General features: G+C 32.1%; 1 protein-coding gene across 5 annotated transcripts in view; it reads left to right on the top strand.

Moving 5' to 3' along the window:
- The window catches only part of Lnpk (lunapark, ER junction formation factor), a 79,169-nt gene that overhangs the window by 51,434 nt on the left and 3,904 nt on the right, over positions 1-23,831 (top strand). Inside the window, exons 9-14 of one of the 5 annotated variants that reach the window (XR_010050880.1) lie at positions 8,718-8,930; positions 14,809-14,914; positions 16,229-16,299; positions 17,180-17,350; positions 19,068-19,150; positions 19,312-19,609. Coding sequence is in view for 3 of the 5 variants with exons in the window: in XM_063259336.1 (XP_063115406.1) it covers positions 8,718-8,930; positions 14,809-14,914; positions 16,229-16,299; positions 17,180-17,350; positions 19,008-19,150 (704 nt within the window). In the remaining 2 variants the exon portion in view is untranslated. Of the gene's footprint in view, positions 1-8,717; positions 8,931-14,808; positions 14,915-16,228; positions 16,300-17,179; positions 17,351-19,007; positions 19,151-19,311; positions 19,610-23,831 lie in introns of all 5 variants that reach the window. The other 4 variants (XR_010050879.1, XM_063259336.1, XM_063259337.1 and 1 more) reach the window with 4 other exon arrangements.

Below are 23,831 nucleotides of genomic sequence, written 5' to 3'. Positions count from 1 at the left end.
GTTTGTAAGATCTTCTGTATTTAGACTACACTGAGTTGTTTCAAGAATTTAAACTTAGTTTTCTTAGAAGCTTTTGAAGCCCAAGTAAAGTTTTTCCTTCTGATGTCATATTGTAACCATTGCTGGTCTCTCTGCTTTTGTATATTCTTTTAGAGAGAATCAAATTTAGTTATAATATAAATGAAATAATATAAATGAATCATTTATGTAAAAAGGTTTTGAATAACCTATGTGCAGACACCAGGGGAATAAAAAGATGAATTTGTTTTGGTCCCACTAAGCTTAAAACCTATTGTTTTTTAAAATTATTTTTTCTGATATATATTATTCTAGTATTTCTCAGTCTTCTTGATATATGATTTTTTTTTAACTTTAAAAAACTCAAAATGACACCCAAACTTTATTCTGCTTTTAAAAAGTTATACTTTGTCTTTATTTAATTTAATCTTCTTAAATACCTTATAGTTTTAAAAATCATATTTATAGATGACTTAGTCCCTGAGTTTATGTTTAAGTTGTCAGCTTCTGTCAATTTAAATCTAAGTCTTTTACATCTTTGCTGAACCACTGTTCTCATGCTTGCTCTCTGTGTCTCTGTCTCTCTAATTTTGTATTTTGACTTTAGCCTCTTTTTGAACTTAACAGAAAGTGGGGAAAAAAGTACTAAATGATGTACATATATACAACCTTGGCCCTTAAAAATATCTGTTCTTCAAAATGAATCTAACTATTGTATCTTTATTTTACTTGCTTGAGTCAGAACTGAATGATGTATAGTAGAGATCTTTCTTTTATTTTGCATTACTGAGTTGTTAATGATACATCCTAGGCATACATAGATTATAAATTTAGAGGATAATATTCTTTGATTTGCTTAGGTTTTACACTAAAAAAGAATTTCTTAGTTATCAAAATCCTTTTTATCCATAACTCCCCCTTATGATAAATTTTATCTTTTAGAATAGTTTTAGATTTACAAATTACAGAGATAGTACAGAACTCTCATTTAATTTTATAACGAAGTTTCCACTATTAACATGTTACATCAATATAGCACATTTGTAGCAGTATAACACGTTATTGTTATCATGGTTTATTCAAATTTCCTAATTTGAATTTTACCTAATATTATTTTGCGGTTCCAGGTTTCCATCTGGATACCACATTATAGTCAGTTGTCCTGTCTTCAACAACTTATGGTGTTTATTATTTCTTAGACTTTGTTTTTGATGACTTTGAAAGTTTTGACCTGACCTTTTTAAATTGAGAATTTATTTCAGGGTTGCTACTATATAGGAAGGATTAAATAAACAGGTATCTGTATATTCACACATTAAATAGACTTATTTCTACTTAAATGTTTAGTATTTTATTTCTAAAGCAATCATAGATTAAAGGATATTGCTCATTAGATTAAAAAGTAATAAAATTTGAATTTAAATGAAAAATGGAACTTGCCATAGTATATAATTTCTGAATAGCTTCTGTGGGATAAAGAAATCTAGATACTAGTGATGGTGAGAAATTAAATTTGTTTTCAATGTTTCAATCCCAATAAATGTTTCATAAATCTTTGCTGTCCTTTAGAAGCCCTGAGGAACAAAATAGACAAAACTTTCTCTCCCTCTGTTGGGGGGGAGATAGACAATAAATTAGTTTTAGATTGAAGAAAATAAAGGAGGCCTAGAATGAGGGCAGATTTAAGTACTTTCCCACTGAGCTGCATTGCCAACCAGACTGAAGTTTTAAGTGGAGTTATCAGTGAAGATCTCACTGGCAAGGTAACATTTGATCAGCAGGAAAAAGTAGAAGTATGAGCCATGGGGGGAGGTCTCCAGGGAAGGACATTCCAGAAGAATCAGTAAGTGTCCAGACTCAGGATGATGGAGAATGTCTAGAGTACTCTTGAATTAGTGAGGCCAGTAGGAAGCTATTGCAGTCATATAGGCAAACACTGGAGGTAGCTTGGATCTTGATTAGTAACACTGGAAAAGTTTTCTTTAAAAAATTTATTTAAAAATTTGAATATAATCTCTGCCAATTCCCCACTGCCATTAGTTTAAAGTGATTTAAGCATAATCTGCATATGTTTTGAAGATAGAACACCTAAAACTTACTCTTGGGTTAGATACAGAGTCAAGAGAAGGTACTGATGACCTGAAGGATTTTGGCTGGTGTAACTGGAAAGATAGAGTTGTTATTTAAAGAGATTATAGGCAAGGGCTTCATATTTTGGAGGGAGACTGAGATAGGGTGGAAAAAAAATCTGTATTTGATTTTGGGTATGTTTGAGATACCTATTACGTGTATGACTGGAACTTTCAAGAAAGCATTTGTGTCTGAGTTTGACCAACAGGAATGCATGTGCTGGATATACATGTGGGTGTTCATAGTACCATATGTGATAGTGTTAAAACCATGACTCTGGAGACTGAAGTATAGCTAAATTCTTCATACCTTAAAAAAAAAAAAAAAAAAAAGGAAAAGAAGGAAAGAAAAAGATGGTAGAAGAATTTGAAATGATGAGAGAGAACTCATTTGAGTAAAAGTGCAGAAATGGCCAGACATGACAGTACACATGCCTGTAATCCCTGCACACAGGAGCCTGAGGCAGGAAGATTGTCATGAATTTGAAGGAAGTTTGGGTTGCATTACAAGATCTTGACTCAAAAAAGAAAAAAAAGTGAAATACTTGGAAGACTGAGGCAGGAGGATTATTGTGAGTTTGAGGCCAGCCTGGGTTACAAAGTGAATTCAAGGCCACCCTGAATCGCATAGTGAAACCCTGCCTCAAAAAGACCAAAAAAAAAAAAAAAAAAAAAAAAAAAAAAAAAAAAAGAATGGCTACAGGAGGAAGCATTTGCTGTGCATGAGCAAACATACTATGTGAAAGAATAATAACATGTTTGTGTGCTTCTAGAAATGGCCTAAGAAACATGAAATAATTAGTGACATAGGGAGAGAGTGGAGACAGTTTACAGTTGTTGGCGAGTAGATGAGAAGATACCTAGTTTACAAATGGAGAATTTGACTTTTGATAGGAATGTGGCACTTCCTCTGTAGTAATCAGGGCTGGTTGAGAATGTGGGGTGGATATCTGTTGAGGAGACTATTTTCCTGTTGTTTCTGATTCTTTATTAAGGTGAGGTTTGGGGAAGTGTAGTTGGGAGCATGAAATAATTCTCTAGCAGAATGAAAGAATAAATAGATTAGAGACATATAGAAATGTTGAGGTATCTAGAAGGCTGCATAAATTTCTGATCATGAATTAAAACATGGCTGAAAGATTTTGGTGTTCACCTAAATGAGTGTAGGCATGGGTAGACAGATAGTTGGTTTTAAGCAGGTTTGAGGTTTTGATTGATGAATACAGTATTATATAGCATATTTACATGTTCTAGGGACAGGGTTATGGACATCTTTGGGAGGTTATTCTCCTTATCACACTGGAAGTTTGGTAATGGGCAGTTGGAAATTTAAAATTGAAATACAGGATGGAAGTAGATTTATTTCATAGACCTTTCTTAAGTTCATATCCTGTGCCAGTTACTTTGCCACATTCTGAGGCTTTAAAGATACAGTTCCTCCCTATTATCTCTTGGTTAAACGGGGTATACACATGTAAATAAAGTCAGTATGTAAAGACCACAACTAATGTAGAAGGTAGGCATCGGTCAAAATAATTTTCTTTGAGAATGGGAGTGGGAAATTTTTCTTTAGGTAAGGAAGATGTGCTGATAGAGGGGAATGAAACTCCCGACCTATTTGTCTGGAATGAGTTCGTGTTCTCTAAAATCAAAGAATGAATTTTAGGAACAACGGAGGATAAAGGTAAAAATATTTATTGAGAGAAAGAAAGCATCTGTCTGAGAGAGGGACAGAAGGGATCCCGGGTGGGTTGCCAAAGATTCTGTCTTTTCTAGGGATTTTTATAGAGTAAAACCATGAGGTAAGGTGGTCTAAAGTTGGAGAAAACTGGGAACTCTTGAGGTAGATGGGCATGAGGTGGGACAGAGCTATGTTTAGCCAATAAGATTAATAGCTCAGGTAAAATTGATTAAATTGGGAGCATATAGGGAAGCGAGTCACATAGAAAGTGGCTATTCTTAGAGAGCAGTGATTCCTCCCTAAGGATTGGAATGGTGACTCCTCTAATTTCTCAAGGTGATCCAGACTTAATCCCTAAGGATTATACTTAAGGGTATGGTTGCATTTGTTTTGTCTTTTGTCTCGAGATAGGGCCCACTGCCAGAGATGTGTGTCTTCTCCAAGGTCATCAGACATCTGGTCCTCTGTGCCGCCTTTTTCAAGGGCCTAGCCCTGTCTGACTGCCTTTAATAGTAGGTAGTACAAATAGTGCCTTTTAGGTAGTACAAATAGTGCCTTCTCACTGGAAAAAAGAGGTGGGTTTCTTATCCCTGAAAGAGGGAGAGTCGAACAATGTGAAAGAGGAATCAAATTACAAAACTTTGTACTGCAATATTATAAAGTGAAACTTTGTTATATGATATATGAAAAGTTACTAGAGGTTTTGAATTTTAATTTAATTTCAATTTATTTATTTTTGAGACAAGGTCTCATTATGTAGTTCAGGCTGGCCTTGATTCACTGTATAACCAGGGTAGTTTGGTGATCCTCTTGCTTTAGCCTCCTAAGTGTTGGGATTATAGGCTTGGGCCACCACACCTGAGGAAGCTTTGAATTTTAGATTAAGAACATTTTTCTTGGTAACATGGAGAATGGATGAAGATAGAGCAAAATTGAAACATGAAAATCAATTAGAATATTACCTAATATAGATAAGAGATAAAGGCATTTAATAGGTAAAGTTACAGCAGTGTGGTTAAAGAGAAAAGAAGAGACTTAAAAGATAATCAGGAGCAGATTGACAGGACTTGATGGCAATTAGATTTGGAAAGTGGGAGGTTAGAGGAGGAGTCAAGATGTCATCTAGATGCTTGCCAAAATTTTGAAACTCACTAAAAGGGAAGTGTCTGTGGTACATGTTCTAAAATATGGTACTGTTTTAGATGAGAATTTGTGAGTGATTCATTGTCTTGCAGTCCTTTTGAAATGTTAAGATTACTTCCATTAATACTGAGCTAGGAGTTAAGGTTGATGTGAACATTGTAGATGCTTAGGTTGATTTTAAAAAGGGATAATTATTTGCATTATAGAAAACATTCATCTCAGTAATTGTTACATAGCAAAATAGAGTTATATGCTTAAATTTTTATGTATATTATAAATTTATATATACATTTTATGTAAGTTATAAATTTATATATTATAAATTATAAATGCTTAGAAAACATTTACTGTACATATAAGTTATCTAGGTATGTATTTAAATAATTGCTTTAGAAATTCTAGCTTGCTTGGCTATTGATTCACTGTAATTTCCGGAGCTTTTAAGTTTGTACTGTTAATACTAATAGCTGTTGCTTGGTAAGTACTTTTCATGCGCTCTGGCTAAGCTTTGTGTTGATTTTCTCATTTAATCTTTACCACAACCATATGGGTGAGTATTCTCATGAAGAAGCTGAGTTGAGAAATGTCATGAACTTGGAAAGGTTGCATGTACAATGAAATAAACAGGAATCAAAATTAAGAAAGTTTGAATCTAGAGTTGACTTTTCATGACTGTACTTACTTATTATACTTCATTTACTATAACATAGTCATTTTTAAAAATCTCATTTCGATTCTGTTTGCTGCATTTTGAATCTAAAAGTTGTCTTCATACTTGGTTAGTGTGATTTTTGTTGAATCGTTGATCATTGATTATAACATCAAGCCATCTTCTAATCAAGAACTGACATTATGGGTTACTCCTTATATTTTGATCAATATACAATGCTTGTAACTGTAACTATTTTTTGAGGGTTGTATTTTGTATTTAAATGTAGGAAATACTGAACATAAACAGTACCACTGCTTTGTTGAGTACTAGATATTTTATAGTAACATAAAAAATGTGTGCCAAGTATCTTAGAATAGATAAATCTTAGATATTTCTAATTTGAGACTAAGGAATGTTTTGTAACATTTTACCAAATACAGATTTGGTACCTTGTTGCTTAGCTGTTTAAAACTATTCATGATATAGTAATCTTCTATAGCCTGCTTTTCCTTGGAAAATAATACAGCTATATTTGCTTCTATTCATGACTCTTCTATAATATGCCTATATTTAAATCTAGGATTATTAAGCCAAGTGTTTTGTTACTTTTTTCTTATTGCTAAAACAAAATACCAGACACCCAAAATGAAGGAAGGAAAGGTTTATTTGCTTTACAGTTTTTTTTATGGGGGGAGTTCCAAGGCAGAGTAACATGGCTGAGGGCAACCTTTATGGCTGCAAGCAACAAGAAGGAAAAGGGCATAGGGAAAAGCACGTCTCCTGCCTTCCCTTATATTGTATGCTGGCTACCTGCCCCCAGTGAGTACCAATCCCAGTGCTAGACAACGAGCCAATCACAAACACTAGATTCAGCCGCCTCCATGACTGCATGAGGTTTGGGGAGGGGGCAATCAAACACAAACCATAACAGTGCCTTTTAAGAATTACACAGACATGATGTCCTTTGTTGCTAGTATGGACCTCATCTTTTAATAACATATTAGTAATATTAAAAGAGCATGTTAGTTAAATTTTATAGACTTTTCCCCCAAATCTATTTTATTTCCGGAAGAAGAAGAAGAAAAAACTAAAAATTTCAAAACACGTCAATTGGGGGCAACAGTGGTGCACACATCGGCAGTCTTAAATCTTCAGCAAAACTAATAGCTGTTTTCAGTATAGCCTAATATATGTTAAACTTATTTATGTAGATGAAAGGTATAATTTTTGAGATATACATTACCTGAAAATTGTCTAAAACTGACATATAGTATGTCATTTATTTTTTAATTAACAGTTGAATGACTTATTTTTTAATTAACAGTTTAAATTACCAAATCTTAATATGATTTTATTGATTCCAATACCTTTTGCATATTTAATGGCTTTCATAATGTATAACTGTTTATTAAGTATTCATTTTAAGAACTAATTATATAACCAGCTAATATGTAAGAAATGTCAGGACATGATTAGTTAAGGTAATATCTGATATTTTCGACATAAATGACTTAGAAAATATCAAAATATAAATATGGTCCCATTTATATAATGATAATATACTTGTATTTTTTTTTTTTTATTGTTGTGACTTGTTAGAGACTGCATTAGAAAATTTGTTGGTCCCAGTAATTAAAAGTGAAATAATTTGAATAAACATAGGAAGGGCATAGAATATAGCTCAGTGATTCTCTAGCATGAGCAAGGCTCCAGGTTCAATTCCAGCCCGCACTAACAGTTGTATAAAATCACTGTCATCTGAAATAAATTTTCAGTAGATGTGAACAGTAACACACATTGTATAATCCTTAAGCAATTTTATGGGTTAAGAAGTTAATTTTACAGATAGAGAAACAGATCTCTCAAACCTATCTTAGGTCACATAGCTACAACCAGAATTCCAACTAACTCTTCTACAGGGTCCAGGTCCTTAAGTAGTAGATGAGATTGCGGCAGGCTAAGATGTGACATTAGAGCTATACTTGCAGCAGCATTCCTGTGAAAGTCTATCAAATGGAGTCCAAGTCTAAATGTTTTGCTTCAAAAAGTATGCAGTTTTACTATTAATTTTACTATTTACATATTTTACTACATATTTTACTACATTTACATATGTTACTACTTACATTTTACTATTAATTAATGCTAATTAAAATATCTTTAGTTTCAGCCACTAATTCAGAATTTGTGAAAATTTAATGATAATGTAAAATTAAAATGTTGTAAGGGCTTCTTTATTTGAGATCTTACTGCTGTCATTCAAGTAACACATTGATTGGATTAGAAAAAGAGTTAGAACTGAATTTTATATTACTGAGTAGGAGTTGTAAAATATTTTCTGTAAAAACCCAGAGAGTAAATGGCTTTGAGAGCCGTATGGTCTCTCTTGCCACTACTAAACTCTGAAAGTAGCCATAGATAATACATAAACAAGAGAGGAGGACTGTTTTCCAATAAAACTACAGAAACAGACAGAAGTCTGGGTTTGGCACATTTGCTGACTCGTGTTACAGAAAATCTTAATACAATAATTTCTGTAACTAATAGCAAAGATCTGTTTGTGAGAAAACTAGGAGTTTGCCTTTTTGAATGTATTGGCAAAAAAGATTTGCTAAAAAAAGCAATAGTATAACAGAATAGGACTAATATCTGAATAGTAAACAATACTTTTTCAGCATTTCAATGACTAAGATTATTTCATAATTCTAGAATGAATATATTTACTTTAAAATTATCATTTTTAATCTAGAAAAGCAAACATGATATTTGATGTCTTCACTAATTCTGATCAGCTTTCTTTCCTTTATCATAAACAGGAAGTTTTAATGTAAAAGGGTATGATACATAATTGGGTGGATTATTTTATTGTATTGAATTTATTTTGATATTGGTAGATGAATAATGATGTGTACATATACATACACAGTTGAATTTAGGTTTAGAAACAGAAACAGAATACTCTGTTGTCAGTGTTATATTTTATGGATTCCTTATTATAAGCAATTTTGACTGTATAATACCTTTTGGTATCACAAATTTTAGTAAGTGTCATTTATTATATTGGGTATTAAATCTAGTATTTTTATTTTCTCAGAGATTCGTCAGAGAACAGCTGCTCAAAGAAACCTTTCTCCAACACCAGCAAGCTCTAATCAGCAAGCTCCTCAACAAGTTCTAGTATCTCCTGGACCACCAAAAGACTCTTCAGCCCCCGGTGGACCACCAGAAAGAACTGTTACCCCAGGCCTTCCATCAAACATGTTACAAAGACGTCTTGGATCCCCTGCTACTTCAGTGCCTGGAATGGGTAAACAGAGCACTTAATGTTATTTACAGTTTATATTGTTTTCTCTGGTTACCAATAAAATAGGCTATTTTCAGACAGTATGGAAATGGCATTTCATTTGAAAATAGCAGAGCAGTTATCTGATTAAGCAGGAGTTCCATATTCAATTAGCCATAACTCTTTACAGCTGGCACCTTGTGATACTGAAACCTATTTCTTGAGCTCATTTAACTGTTATGGCTTCTTTGTTTAAATGGCAATAAAACTGTAGTATTCTGTAGTCAACAGTATAACATATCTTTTTATATTCAACTTTAGAATGGCTTTAAATTTATGTATAATAGGGATAAAAGAACACTTTTGGCAAGTATTTGTGTTCTTTAATCCTTCTGCATACCTTTTTCTTGCAGATACATTTTTAAATATAATAATGTATTTCAGAAGAAATAGTCGTGTGTTGTGATGCTCACTGTTACTTTTGTTAATAGTTAATACAGATGTTTTTCTTTTTTTAAGTCATAGAACCTTAGTATTTTATGATTAATACTTTATAAACTTCCATAAACATTGCCTTTATATTTTATTTCTTGGATTCTCTTTTAGTGTGGTATCTCTGAAGGAGATTTCCATTATAAATTGCACATTTAACATAGTATTCTTTTGGTTTCTTTTGGAGTGTGAATAGAGCATGGAAATATATAGTGTTAACCATATTCCATAATTTTTTGTGATTGAATGGTAATAGTATTTTAGGAAACTTAATTCTAATTTAGATTACTTTTGTATTTCATGACTAATTAGTAACATAAAAATACAGTAATTTTGAAGCTAAGAAGTCATTGACATAGATAATCAGATCATGAATGTAATAAAATCAATTAAAAAATCTGAATGTTACTTATGTTAGATTTTTTTTGGGCCCATTTTCCTTCAAAAAATGCAACATAAAATTTTAGAAGACTGGAGAATTATTCATTTATAAACAAATTAGGGAAAACTGATTACAAATGAAATGTGTACAAATCTTACAGCTTTTAAAATAACTTAGAAAATTGATTTTGTTTGACATACAGTGACATTACTATGAGACAACCATATTTTAATGAAATTAGTTAAACTGATTGAAAAGTATTGTCTTTCAGTTGTTTTCTAGTTAATTTGGGGTATTCATCTTTTATAAATTACAATCTTGGTTGTTAAGGAACTTATATTTATGTACATTTGTAAATCTACTTTTAAAGAAACAAAAATTTAGCAACTTACATACTAATAAGAACTATATTGTACATGTAAGACTACAGAAGGAACAATGGCTTAAATTTCATGGGTATGTAAACACATATTTTGCTAAAGTTTCTAATTAGTTCTATGTGAAAGGCTGTGTTGTACATTGGTAAAAATATGAATGAATTGTATGATTTATTATAGATTAATAATTCATTTTTTCATTGTACCACATTTGTGGAAGAGAATCAATTTAATATGTATTACCACAGAGCTCCCATATGTTTGAAAATTAATAACCAGCAGGTACTTGATAATTTGCCAAACGATATAAAAATGACCAGTGTTCCTATAATGATTGCTTTCAATGCTTGTGTTAATTACTGTTGTCCATAACAGCATGAATGTGAAGGTATATCATTTTAAGTTATTATGCAGGGGTTGGTTTAATATACTTAGAAATCTATTCTTTTATATATTTCATTTGCTTTAAGGACATGTTCACTTTATGCAAAAGTAAAATAATGTTGCAAAAGTTGTATGAAATGCTTTCAAAATCCAATTTGGGAGCTAGGAATATAGCTCAATGTAGAATGTTTATGTACCAGGTCCTTGGTTTGTTTCACACACACACACACACACACACACACACACACACACACACTATTTATTTATTTATTTATTTATTTATTTATTTATTTATTTATTTAACTTTTGAGACTGGGTCTCACTATGTAATTCAGACTGTCCTTGAACTTACTGTAGCCCAGGCTGGCTTTGAATCTTCTTAAATATATTGAGAATTGTTCTGTGTCCCTTGTCATGACTTGAATGTTTTCCATTTGCTTGAAAAGAACATATATTTTATACGTATTAGGTAGTACTGGTGTTATATTAATTAGATTAAGTTAGTAGTAGAATCTTGTTCAGATCTTCCATATTGTTGCTGATTTTCTATCCACTTATTTTATCAACTGAGAAGAATGTTGAAACTATCAACTGTCATTATGTATTTGTCTATTATTTATGTTTTTATCAGTTTTTATTTCATGATTTTTAAAGCTGTGATGATAACCCCATATTTGCTTGGGATTATTATTCTACTTGATAAATTGACTCTTCTGTTACTGTGCAGTTACTTTTCTTTTTGTTTGTTTTAAAATCTCTCCCATCTTGCATTAATATAACTACAACAGACTTAAAATTTTTTTTTTATTTTAAAGAGAATAAAACTAAGCAAAACAAAACAGAACAAAGCCAATCAAAACAAACCAGTGTAAGTGAAACAGACTTCAGAACAATAAGAAATCAACAATGGTTACAAAATGCCTCCTACTGTCTTCAGATATCTTCAGATATAGTAAAAATCAAACAAAACAGAGCAGAATAGAACCAATAAAAACAAAACCATAAAAATTTAACAATAAAAATTTAAAATAAAAAACAAAATAGAACCAATAAAAACAAAACAAGACTTCAAAACAAGATAATAGTAAATCTAAACTAGCTACCCTAATATATCTTGTTATCTTTAAAATATTTGTCCATACCTTCAGGTAACAATAAAATCAAACAAAACAAATCAGAACAAAACCCAACCCAACCCAACAAAACAATGAAAATGATACAGGACTTCAAAACAAGACAATGGGGAATCAACAGTGGCCACCACCCACAGAAGCAGATCCGATCCCTCATAGATGCTGTACTGCTTATTGCCATCCTCTGAAAGATGACTAGACCACTGACTTTAGACTTGCAAAGTCAGTGAAACTCTGAACACTACAAGCATTAAATTGTATTCCCCCGCAGTACATGTCATTGCAGCCTGTGTTTCTCCAGATCAGCCCGTGGCTTATGGCCACGGGAGCAATTTGGCTTTTTTTGTTTCCCAGCCTGTGTGCTGGAAGGGGCTGGCATCTGGTTCTCCTAGCAGCAGGTGCATGGGACCGATTTGCAGGGAGGGCTTGCTTCGAAGTGCCTTGTTCTCTTCCTCTGCAGTCTGTGAATGGCACTGACTCATAGGAAAAGGCTGGCTGTCCCCCCAGCAGCCTGTGCATGACTCCGATTTGCAGGGAGGGCTTGCGCTTCTTGTTGACTTCTACAGACTTAATTTGATTAGTTAGTATATTCATGTTTTTTTTTTCTGTCATCTTACCTTTAACTTGTTTGTTCCGTGTCTTTGATAACGTGTGTGTGTGTAGACAGCATATATTGATGTCTGCTTTTGTGATCCATTCTGTCTTTATTATGAGGTTAATTAGGTCATATAAATTTACTCTAATGACATGTCTTTGGTTTAAATATCCCATCTGATTTTTCCCCTAATTGTATCATTTGTTTTTTTGTAATTGGTATTTGCTTTATTTTCTGCCATCCTCTGGCTTATGATTATGATTATATGATTATTGTTGTTTTTTGAGACAGTATTGCTGTGTGGCTCAGGCTGGCCTCAAATTTATGGAGATCTTCCTGTCTCAGCTTACTGAGTACTGGGATTGCAAGTGTGCCCCACCACAGCTGGCTTGGATCATATATCTATATCTGTATCTATCGTGTCTATCTATTTATTGGCTGCCTTATTAGCTATAAGTTTTTTTGTGTTATTTTAGTGCTTATTTTGGGGTTTACAGTATATATCTTTAATTCATGACAGTTCCTCTTCAAATGATGATACCATTTCACATAGTTTTTAAGTTAATAATATATTATGTATCCTTTTCCTGACCTTTGTGCTAATATTATTAGATATTTTACTTCTACATACATTATAAAACCCAGAATATATTATTTTTCCTTTATTTACTCAATTGTCTTTTAAAGAAATTCAAGTGTAAAAGTGTCCCATAGATAGCCATATGGTAATCATTTCAGATGCCTCTCATTCCTTTGTGTAGATTCAGCCGTCTGCTATTACTGTGTTCCAGCTTGCAGGATTTCTTTTTAACATTTCTTGTAGTGTAGTGCTTTTGATAATGAATTCTTGCAGTTTTGAATGTATGAAAAAAGTCTTCATTTTGCCTTCATTTAAAAAATGTTTACATTCAGAATTCTAGTTGGATACTTTTTTATTGGTACATTTTAGATATGCATGATCACATTTATGATAGAGGATCTGTACTTGCATATGATATAACTTGATCCCCTCCCCCCCCATAGTGTGATACTTTTTTTTTCCTCTCAGAACTTTAGAGATATTGTTTCATTGTCTTCTGGATTGCTTTTTTTTCCACTGTTAAAAAGATTGCTGTCCTTCTTTTCTCTGTTTATCTTGTAAGCAGTTCCATTGTCTTGTAATACAAAGTTCTGCTTCTTGTGCTTGAGATTTGTTTAATGTTCTTGAATATGTGGTGTTGTAATTTCTATTGAATTTAGAAAAAAATTGTGTATGATTGTTGTATGATTTCCTTCTCTCTTCTTCACACACATGCACACACACACACACCCCCTATATTTGTCTGTCTCTTTATCTGACTGATTTTTTTCCTTTAAAAATTTGGCAACCCTTTTTGAAGTGTTTATGTATGATTTCTATTGTTGCATGTCTTCAAGGTCTCCAGTGTTATCTTTTTTTTTCTTGTAATGTCCAGATTGTTCAACACCATCTGTGAACTTTTCATCCTATATTTTGTTTATGTTTATCTGTAGAAGTTCATTTGGGATAGTTTTCCATGTTACTACTTAACTGAATCATTTCCTCCAGAGTCTTAGATGTATGGAAAACAGACATAATAAGTGCTTCAACATATTTGCCTACTAATTTAAGTATCTCTGCTATATCTGAGCCAATATTATTTAATTTTTATCCTTATGAATAGTATTTTACTATTTACTCATGTGTCTACTAATTTTTGATTGAATGCCAGACATTACACAGTTTACCTTATTGGATCTTTTTTTTCATTCTGTTATAAAACCTTTGTCTTTGTTTTACCTGGTGATCCATGTGTTACGAGATTTTCCACTCTCTTTGGTAAAAATAGACACTATTTCTGACCTTGCATGAATACTATTTTCTTTCATCTGTTGTGGATGGTTTTTCTATTTTTAGGTAGTTTCTTTCAATATATGTACTAATCAATGGTCTGCGTAACACTCTGGGAGACCTGAAGATCTAAAGATTATGAATATTCTCTGTGCCTTTTCTCATCTTTGTTGGTATGCTTTTATGTGAATCTGAGATACCTTGGCCTCTCTAGCAGTATCTTCTCAACCATTGGAGACTACTGTACTCTCCTTTCTCCCTCCAGGCAATAAACTGGGGTACTTGTAGGGCGTGTCTTGTTTTTTAGTCTTCTTTTTTTTTTTTTTTTTTTTTTTTTGTAGGGTCTGATCCCTGGTATTCCAAGTTCAAAGTGGAAGTCTCCTACTTTATTATTAAAGACTTTTAGAGTTGGGGTGTTTTAAAAATTAGTTTGCCCAGAACCTAGCATATTTTTATCTTCTAGTAAATTATGTTGATGGTTTTGACATAGCATATATGTAAGTACTTTTTTGTAGTGCAGTATTTTTAGTGAAACTTTAAATGTTGTACAGAGATTTATAAAAATTAATGTTTTGCTGTTGTCCAAAATTTTTAAAAAGTCTTAACAAGTATAGGTAGTTCTTGGTAACTGAATTGTTTTATATATATATTTTGTACATATAAACTTGATGTGTATTTTTTATTTACCAGGTCTTCATCCTCCAGGTCCACCCTTAGCAAGACCCATTCTTCCCCGAGAACGAGGTGCACTGGATAGAATTGTTGAATATTTAGTTGGTGATGGTCCACAGAACAGGTATTGTTTTATAAGGGTGGTAGATGAAGGAAAATGGAAAACTTTGTCAGGATATCTGTGTGTATACTCACTGGATGCTCCTTAATTTTTTGGCTCCTACTTTCTGATTTTTAGAGCATGATAAAATATTTATAACTCTCTAAAATAGTACATATTTAATTGTTCAGTTTGAACAAAGTCTAGTTAAAACTGATTTGGAAAAAATAATCTTAACTGCTGTAAGATTAATTTTAGAGAATCTGAATTATTTCATTGAAACTTTTAAACTTGAAGAGTATAAAAATAATAAAAACCTAGTAAGTTGTTAGAAATAGAATTTAATAGGTGTCATTATAGGATGGTAACATATTTAATATGATGAGAACAACTTACATTTGTTTAACACTTAGAGTTGTTAAAATACTTTTCCACTTATCTTATTTGGCCTTTGCCATAACTCTAAGAAGCTAGGTATGATATGAGTAGATCATAGTATAGACTTAAAAAGAAAAATCAGCCAATGTGATACCACATACTCATAATCCCGATACTTGGGAGACTGAGGCAGAATGATAGCTATGAGTTCAAGACCAGCCTAGACTACATAGCAGGGCCCTGTCTCAAAAAAACAAACACACATAGACCATTGTATAGTAAAATGAATGTTTGACAACTTTACTAGTTTATATGAGTTTTAAAGATACTGGATTTTTATGTTAATGTAGTCGATTATATGTTCAAATAGAATGACTTTTGATCAAGCCGTGCATTTGTTGAATATAGACACAGAGAATAGAGAATATTTATAAATAGAAAGTGAAGAAGATGGTTAAGTATAACTGAGAAAAGCACAGATGCCAGAATACATAGAGAGTGACTGTTGGTCCAGATTATTTAAAAAAAAAAAAAAAAAAAAAAAAAAGCCTTTTTTTTGGGGGGGGGTGTTCTTTTCTGTAAGATTTCTCAGAGGTTTCAATTATATTCAATGTGACTCTATAGGAGTTCTATCTTTTCCAAACTTAGATGTGACTAGCTATTTGGGAGCTGTCATCCTTAGGAATATACACTGGGAAATACTGAATTTAAGCATTCTTTTGTCAGATTTTTTTTGCTAACTTAGTAACGATATATTCAACTATTGCTTAGCTTTCTTTTTAGCTTGGCATGTAAATTTTGTTTTTAAATAGTTAAATTTTGCTTTAAGGAGTGTTGTTTATGATATACTAAGTAATTTTTAATCTGTTAATGGCATATTATCTGTGATGGCTAAAATAGCCCTTTTATGAGCTGGGTCTGCTTTTGTAATTAATATATTCATTTTTTTCTCTTTTATAGGTATGCCCTTATATGTCAACAGTGTTTTTCTCATAATGGCATGGCTTTGAAAGAAGAATTTGAATACATTGGTAAGAATTGCTGGGCAGTTAGACTTAAATATTTTACTTTTAAATATTTCATTCTGTGCCATTTCCCATATAATGCTGTTTTGTTTTAGATACTGTCTCTGTACACATTGGCAAAACATATTTAATACTCTGAGCAAAGTAAGAAGCTCAAGTTTCTTCTTCTTATAATGAACATCTTCTAGGTCAGTTGTTCTCAAACTTTGTGCATCAGAATTACCTGAAGAGCTTTTAAAAATGAGGAATCCGGGGGCTGGGGATTTAGCTCAGCGGCATAAGCGCCTGCCTTGCAAGCAGGCAGTCGTGAGTTCGATCCCTGGTATCGATAAAAAGGAAAAAGACAAAAAAAAAAAAATGAGGAATCCAGTACCCACGTATCAAGTGTCTGATATAATGGTTTTTGAGTGAAGTTTAAACGTCTTTTTTTCTTTTAAACTCAGATGTATCTCACTTGCTGCCAATATGAAATTCTCATCTGATAAATCATACTTTTGAAATAGGACATACTGCATTTCTTTAAAAGCAAATGAACAAGTTTCTGGATTTTAGAACATCTAGTGATTCTATTCATTCATTTAATTTAAGTTCAGTCATGTATTTGAATTATTATTAATATCATTTTGTTATCATTGACCTGCTATTTAACTTAAGACATTCCTGCCTGAAAATTAGAGTTCTAATAATCATTAGGAACTATGCCTTAAAATTAGTTCTGGTTAGAATACCAAACATAATATTATTAAAGTAACATATTTTTCACAAGGTATAAATTACTTTTGAAATATTCTTGGTTATTTTCAAAAGTAGTCTTCTGAGTTATCTTTTGAGTATTTGAACTTTGTTTGGTTTGTGATTTTGCTTGTTTTTTAAAACTTCTCTGCAGCTTTTCGATGTGCCTACTGTTTTTTCTTGAATCCTGCGAGAAAAACCAGACCTCAGGCTCCAAGGCTTCCAGAGTTTAGTTTTGAGAAAAAGCAGGCAGTAGAAGATTCAAGTTCAGTTGGTCTTTTGCCATCAGAAAGTATGCTTTCATCAGAGAACCAGTTCAGTGAAGGTATGAATATGTCAGTTCTTTGTCTCTTTATAATGAATGCCGTTTAACAATATTAAGAGCATAATGCTTACAGATAACAGTGGATTAACTTACCGTTTTGCAGCATGTGTATGTTCTGCTGTTGCTCTGCTGGCCTCCTGTGTGGTATGATATGTATGTATGTTTATTTGTTCGTTTATTTATTTATTTTGAGACAAGTTCTCACTTTGTAGTTCAGGCTGGCCTTGAATTTGCAGCGATCCTCTTGCTTCAGCCTCCTGAGTACTGGGATTACAGATGTATACCACCACACCTGGAAACATGTATCAGTTTTAAAATACAAATTTTAAGTACTGGGGACTTAGCTCAGTGAGTTCAGTCCTCAAAACCAAAAGAAAAAAAAAATTTTAAAATACAGATGATATTGTGATGAGCAGCATTTGGCACCAGCTAGGTTAAAGTGTTATAAAGAGTTAGCTCTTCTAAAAAATCTGTTGGGAGACTTTACTGGTAATATTTTCATGAAATTATTTTTAAATTTATCCATGCAAATCAGATTATTAAAAATTATAAGGACAAAGTATTTTGAAGAGGTATGATTAATATTGATATAACAGGTATGTGTCTGCCACTCAGATTGGTGAAAATTACCAGAAAGCAGAAAACTTTGGAACTGGAAGTTCGCATTTTTTAGATGATTACATCAGTAAAACTGTATTCTATTGAAATGGTTTCGAGGTCTGTGAGATTTGTCTTTGGTATAAAATCAAACTTGTCTTACAGAAATAGAATTTGTCTGAACTTGTGTTTTAGAATTTACCTTGCCATTGTATTTTAGGAACTTTTGAGGAAGTTTCATAAAAAACTACTTGAAAGGATGAGATAGAAGGTCTGTTAATAACCAGCTATTTATTACTATTAATATTTGGTCAGTTTGTTAATTGCCTCAGTTATGAACATTGCTAAAATTATAACACAGATCATGATATTTTGGTGCTCTCTCTGATGTAGTGTGTATATTGGAAGTTTAGTTCGCAATTTATTTAGCAGGTAGTATTCATCCTTTTAATTTCTAGGAATTACCATTTGCATATATTTGATTTCCTCGTAGAAGCACTAAATATTACAAAATTGGCTTTAATGAGACTATTACATGAAAGCAGTGAATTTTAAGATACCAGAAATTTAGTGTAAGAGCTGAAATTCTTTTTAGGCTTTGAAGAGTGAACCTAAAATGTGTGTTGAACTAGGCTTGGCTTTTGGCTTACTAACAAACACCAAAATGAATCTGCCTACGGATAGTTATGACTGAGGCCTATATACTTCCGACACTGGAAGAATGCATTCGTCTTCTTCAAGTCTGCAACATCAACTCCAAACAAAGTCACATTTTTCTCTTTTGCTTGTCATGCTCTGAACTGCATGCTGTCACATGCAAACCATCTGCCTTGCCATTGCAGCCCCTTGGAACTGAAAATTAAAGGATTTCATACTGAAGATGCCTAGAGGAAAAATTGAAGTCCTTTCCATGAGTAACCTTGCTTATGAAAGCTAAAGTGAATACTTGAAAACCAATAGTTGGGATTAAAAAAAGATGTTAAAAAGAAAAGAACAGAAAAAGCACTCAAGAAAATAAAAAGTTTTATAATAGGTCCCATGCTTTATTTCTTCTGCTAAGGTCAAGATGGGGAGATAGCAAACAACACCCAGCTGTACCTTTCCTTCTCATCTAATCTAGGAGGAGCAATACCCCAGATGTCTCATTTTCTGTCTGAACTCTCCGGAAAGAAGTCTAACTGGCTCAAACTCAGCCCTAATAAGGTAATGTTAATAGGTGAGACCAAATTTGAGGCAGGGTCTGATGAAACTGAAGCAGCAGTTCCATTCGGTTAAAGTCATTTCTGGAGTAGTAACAGTTTTCTTTCTTCTCTTTGGATTCACTCAAATGGCCGTGAGCATCTGTTTCTTCTTTGGCTTTCCAGAAGATGGAAACTTTTTTCAAAGACTCCTGTCACCACCCTGTGATATGGTTATCACTTCCAAGCTGGATTCCTTTAGTAAACAAGTGGAAGTATTTCAGATGATACCATCTCATTCCTCTACCTTTTGCCAACAGCCAGTGTAACTGGAAGCTTAGATTTCTGATTTCTTCAGTGATGTGGAAAACTGAGGACTGAAAAAAGAAAAAACACTTACTTTAATCTCTGTATTCTGAAATAAGTTTTTGATAGCAGCAGAAGCTAAAGATTAGGTTACTGAATTTATAGACGCACCCAAAAGGTAACTTTCTTTCATCTGTACTTTTCTTTCAACAAGTATTGATAACCATTTGTATGAATGATCTAGAATTAATAGAAGAAACTTTTTCCACACTCCGTGACACAAGCCTTTAAAGTTTTTTGCCTGGATTGTGATATTAGAAGATTTTGACTTAAAATGAGGCACAAGACTTTTAGAATTTCTGGCATACTCTTTAGAACAACGTAGGAAATCTTGAAAGGTTTTCAACAAAGAGACCTAGAAGAAATTTGTCCCATAAATTGTTCATTTGAATTTATAATTTTTTTCTCCCTATAACTGTTATCCTGATACTTTGGTAACAGAGAAACTAGGTAACAAGAAATTAGGTAACAAGAAATTAGAAACTTTGGTAACAAGAAATTAGGCTGTATGGATTTTTTTTTTTCTATATGACAGCGTGTAAGATATAGTGTGCAAATAAAGAACTGTTTTTAGATCCCTGTTTCTTTTATGATTAAATTAAGTTTAGTAATACTTGATTCTCTGCTAAATGTTATTAAAGTGGTTTATCAGTTTTGCCTTTAAAAAATAAGCTTTTTAAATTATGTGATACATAGCATTCTTATTAATGTGGTAATCTTTTTCTGCATTGTTAGTATACTATTAAAGTGATTTATTTTGGTTAGCATGTTTAAAAGTTCACATTTTATTTTGATTGTTCTGTTTTGTTTTTCTAGGTCTAATGTAATTATTTTGGCAGAAAATAGCTTTTATACAATTGTAAATAATAAAACTCATGATATCTAAAAAACTTGAAAAATAGTAAAATTATATATGGTGAGAATTTCCTTGGTACTCTGATTTCTGATGTTTGTTTCATTTACAAAGTATATTTGTCACTAGGTTATGTTAAGTGAGGGAAAATTCTACTTTTAGTGTTTTTGTTATGATGCTCTTTAAACTATGTGATAGTGAACATTTTGTTGAGTTTTGTGTATTTATCAGACCCCCTAAATTTATGTCTTTTAAAATATTTAATTATGTTCAGCTTTCTCAAGATACCAATTTGCCTGTGTTGCATGTCTATTTTAAATTTAAAATTCTGCTGGGCTACTGACTACTTTATTTAAAACAACTCCACCTAATACTTAGATTTTAGTTCATTGCTTAATAATGAAACAAATAATGCTTAATTTGTTCACCGGCAGTAAATAATTAAGTGGTATTCTGTGTTGAAAACTAGGTATTTTCTGAAAAGTGGTTATAATTTGAATCATATTGAATCATTGGGTTGAGTTGGAATAGTATTCATGCCTTTGTTTGTTAAATATGTTTGCCTTTTTCTATAAGACAGGAGTTCTTACAAAAACTACCTTGTTTGAAACCTATGAAGTTGAAGACAAATTGCGAATTTTAATTTAATGATGCTCTTTGTATAAGTTTGTAAGTCTTACATATAAACCGAACATTGATGTATTAGGAAGGCCTTTTTTTAAAATGGTACAAGGGATTCAACCCACAGTCATATACATTCTAGGCACCTACTGTGTCACTGATCTATATCTCCAGCCCTTTGTAAAATTTTATTTTGAAACAAGGTCTTGCTAAGTTAGCGAAGCTGTCCTGGTATTTGTGATTTTCCTGGTTCAACCTGGGTTTACAGACTTCTCGCTAGAAAGGTGAAATATTTATGTCAGCAGGGCAAAAATAAATGAAGTTGTTTTGCTAGATAATTTTTTTATTTTTCTTAGAAAATTACTTTTTTAAGAGATAGGGTTAAAACACTTAAAGGTACAAGGTAAAATTCTTACATTTTTTTGCATGTGTATAGTTTATGGGGGCAATGGTATTTATTATTCAGTTATATGAATTTGACTTGTCTGAGTTGAGATTTTGCCCAAAAAACTAGTTGCTGATTGATTTGCTATTTGATAGAAAAAACTTTTTCTGTCAGTAATGTTAATGTAGGGAGGGAAAGGAGTAGGAAAAGAAGTTCCATTTTGTTTTCATTTTAATTTGTGTTCATTGTATCCCATTGTGTTACAGTGTTTACTTTGCATAATAGACACCAAACTTGATTAAAATTTTTTTACACTGACAGAACTGTTATTTTAGGTGGCCAGATTTAGACCCCTTAGTCTTCAACTGGGTCAAAAGGCAAAAGTAGGCCTTTTTATTTAGTGAGAACACAAAGCTTGGTTTTTCTTTTAGTATCTTGTAGAAAGATATGTCTGAACATTTTTTGTACCACTAAGCTATTTTCATCTACAACTTCATAGGAAAAATATACTGTTTTTATTGACTAATCAAATGATTCTCTGCCATAGAAATAAGTTGTTTTGAAGTAGGGCATTGTTAGTCTTATTATAAATCTCTGAGGTTTAGTTATGAAATTGATATGCAGTTTTCTGTTCATCTTTTATACCTTATTTATTTTACCTAGTTTGTTTAGATCATATTTTTTCTTAAACATGAAATTGGCTTCTAAACATAAAATACATATCTCATGTAGACCAACTGATATTTACATTATAGGTATGTCATATACTAAGTTTTTTGTATTGTTAATACTATTGGTTTTCTAAAAATCAACCCAGTAAAGAAAAGTAGTTATTAATGGCTGTTTGATTATATTCAAGACCTACTCATCATTTTGCCATTTTTTTTTTAGTCTTCTGTATATTCTCTAAAATACAGTATTGACAGGAAACTTTGTAGCATATTAAATTTATATATTATATACATTTTAAACTTTCCATACTGTTTCTACTTTGTATTAACTATTTTTTTATAAACTTAAGAATTTTTAAATTGGCTTTGACTAGTTAAGTATCTGTTTCTGAATACAAAATTTAATGGTAAACCTTGAACTTTGATACTGCTTGTGTTTTAGTGTATATTGAAGCAACCTGTCTGAATTATGATAATCTGTGTGTTCCTATGTTCACTTACACGTGTTGATTGGTGAGTTGTATCCTAGAGTCTGAGCTCTTTTTTTTTTTTAATTGTGTGGCTTTATCGGTATGTTTCAGAAACTGTACTGAACAGATTATAAAATTGTTGCCAATCAAGTATTGCTTTATGACTGAAGAATTATGGAAAATACTTAAAATTCCAATTGGATAAATTCTATGAGGGTAGAATTAGAAATGGTTAGCACTTCTTAAGTTTTGCACAGGTTCGACTTGCCTTTGCATCAGAAATGATTTTGTACCTATCTGTGGAGTTTTGTTTGCCCTTTTGCTTTGCCTTTCTGCTGTGGAACATTCATATAAAACTCAAGTGACCTACTGCTTTTCTACCTTGATTTTTGTTAAATGTCCAAGTGGTACAGCAGTACCAAATATTCACATTAAGATACAAATAATATTTTTATGATATTTGTCACAAATATGGTTTATGAATATTCCTTCCTACTTTTTGTGACCCTATGAAATTTTCATGTAGTAAAATCTCATTAAGTTGTATGTTCCCAACTGGATATTTGGACTTTTCATTGTATTATAAAAAGGAGGAAGGTAGTTGTAATTAATTTGGTAAACTTAGAGTCCAGAACATAATACTTTGAAAATATTTTTAAATCTCTGTCATGTTGTATGTGAAAAATAGATAATTTGTTTTTGTTAGAAGTCTCCAATAAAACCATGAATTTCTAAGACTTCCATGTTAACATGAATATAGTGCGTAATTTTCTTTGCCAAAAAAGTTTTTTTATGGGAATTTGACTAAAACTTTTTACTAAGTAGATTGGCTTGCCCCCAGATTTTTTGAATCAGTAACATTTGCAGTAGAATCTTCCATGAGGGTAGGAAATACCAGCTTTTTTTGTTTGTTAACTAATGTGACTTAAACAGGTTTCTTTTAGGGTATTAATTGGTATTTATTACAACAACAAAAAGAAATACCTCAAAACTGTTATTTTTATCGCTGACTTGAAAATATCGTGGCCAAAACCTTATGTGCTTCTGTCATCTCCTCCTGTATCCTGTTCTTTATACTTTAGAGAATTAAAGATAGTTTACTTAATAAACTTGTTATTAAGTTATTATTGTTAAAGAATTTAAATTTAATAACACCCAAAAAGAGTAAATTTCCAAGTCAAGATCAAGAATCTTACTTGCCTTCCTTTCTTTTTCCTAGCATGCTAGGTACATAGCATATTCTGCTTCAGAGGTTTAAATTGCAAGGTCTTGCAGAGAGATAATGGGAGATCATGACTTTGGAAAAAGGCCTGGGAAATCCTGGCTTCCCCAGTCCTTGA

This window comes from Cavia porcellus, unplaced genomic scaffold (assembly GCF_034190915.1).
Source record: "Cavia porcellus strain 051 isolate PalLab524CR breed Dunkin Hartley unplaced genomic scaffold, mCavPor4.1 scaffold_12, whole genome shotgun sequence".
NCBI lineage: Eukaryota > Metazoa > Chordata > Mammalia > Rodentia > Caviidae > Cavia > Cavia porcellus.
This window is presented reverse-complemented; position numbering and strand designations above follow the sequence as displayed.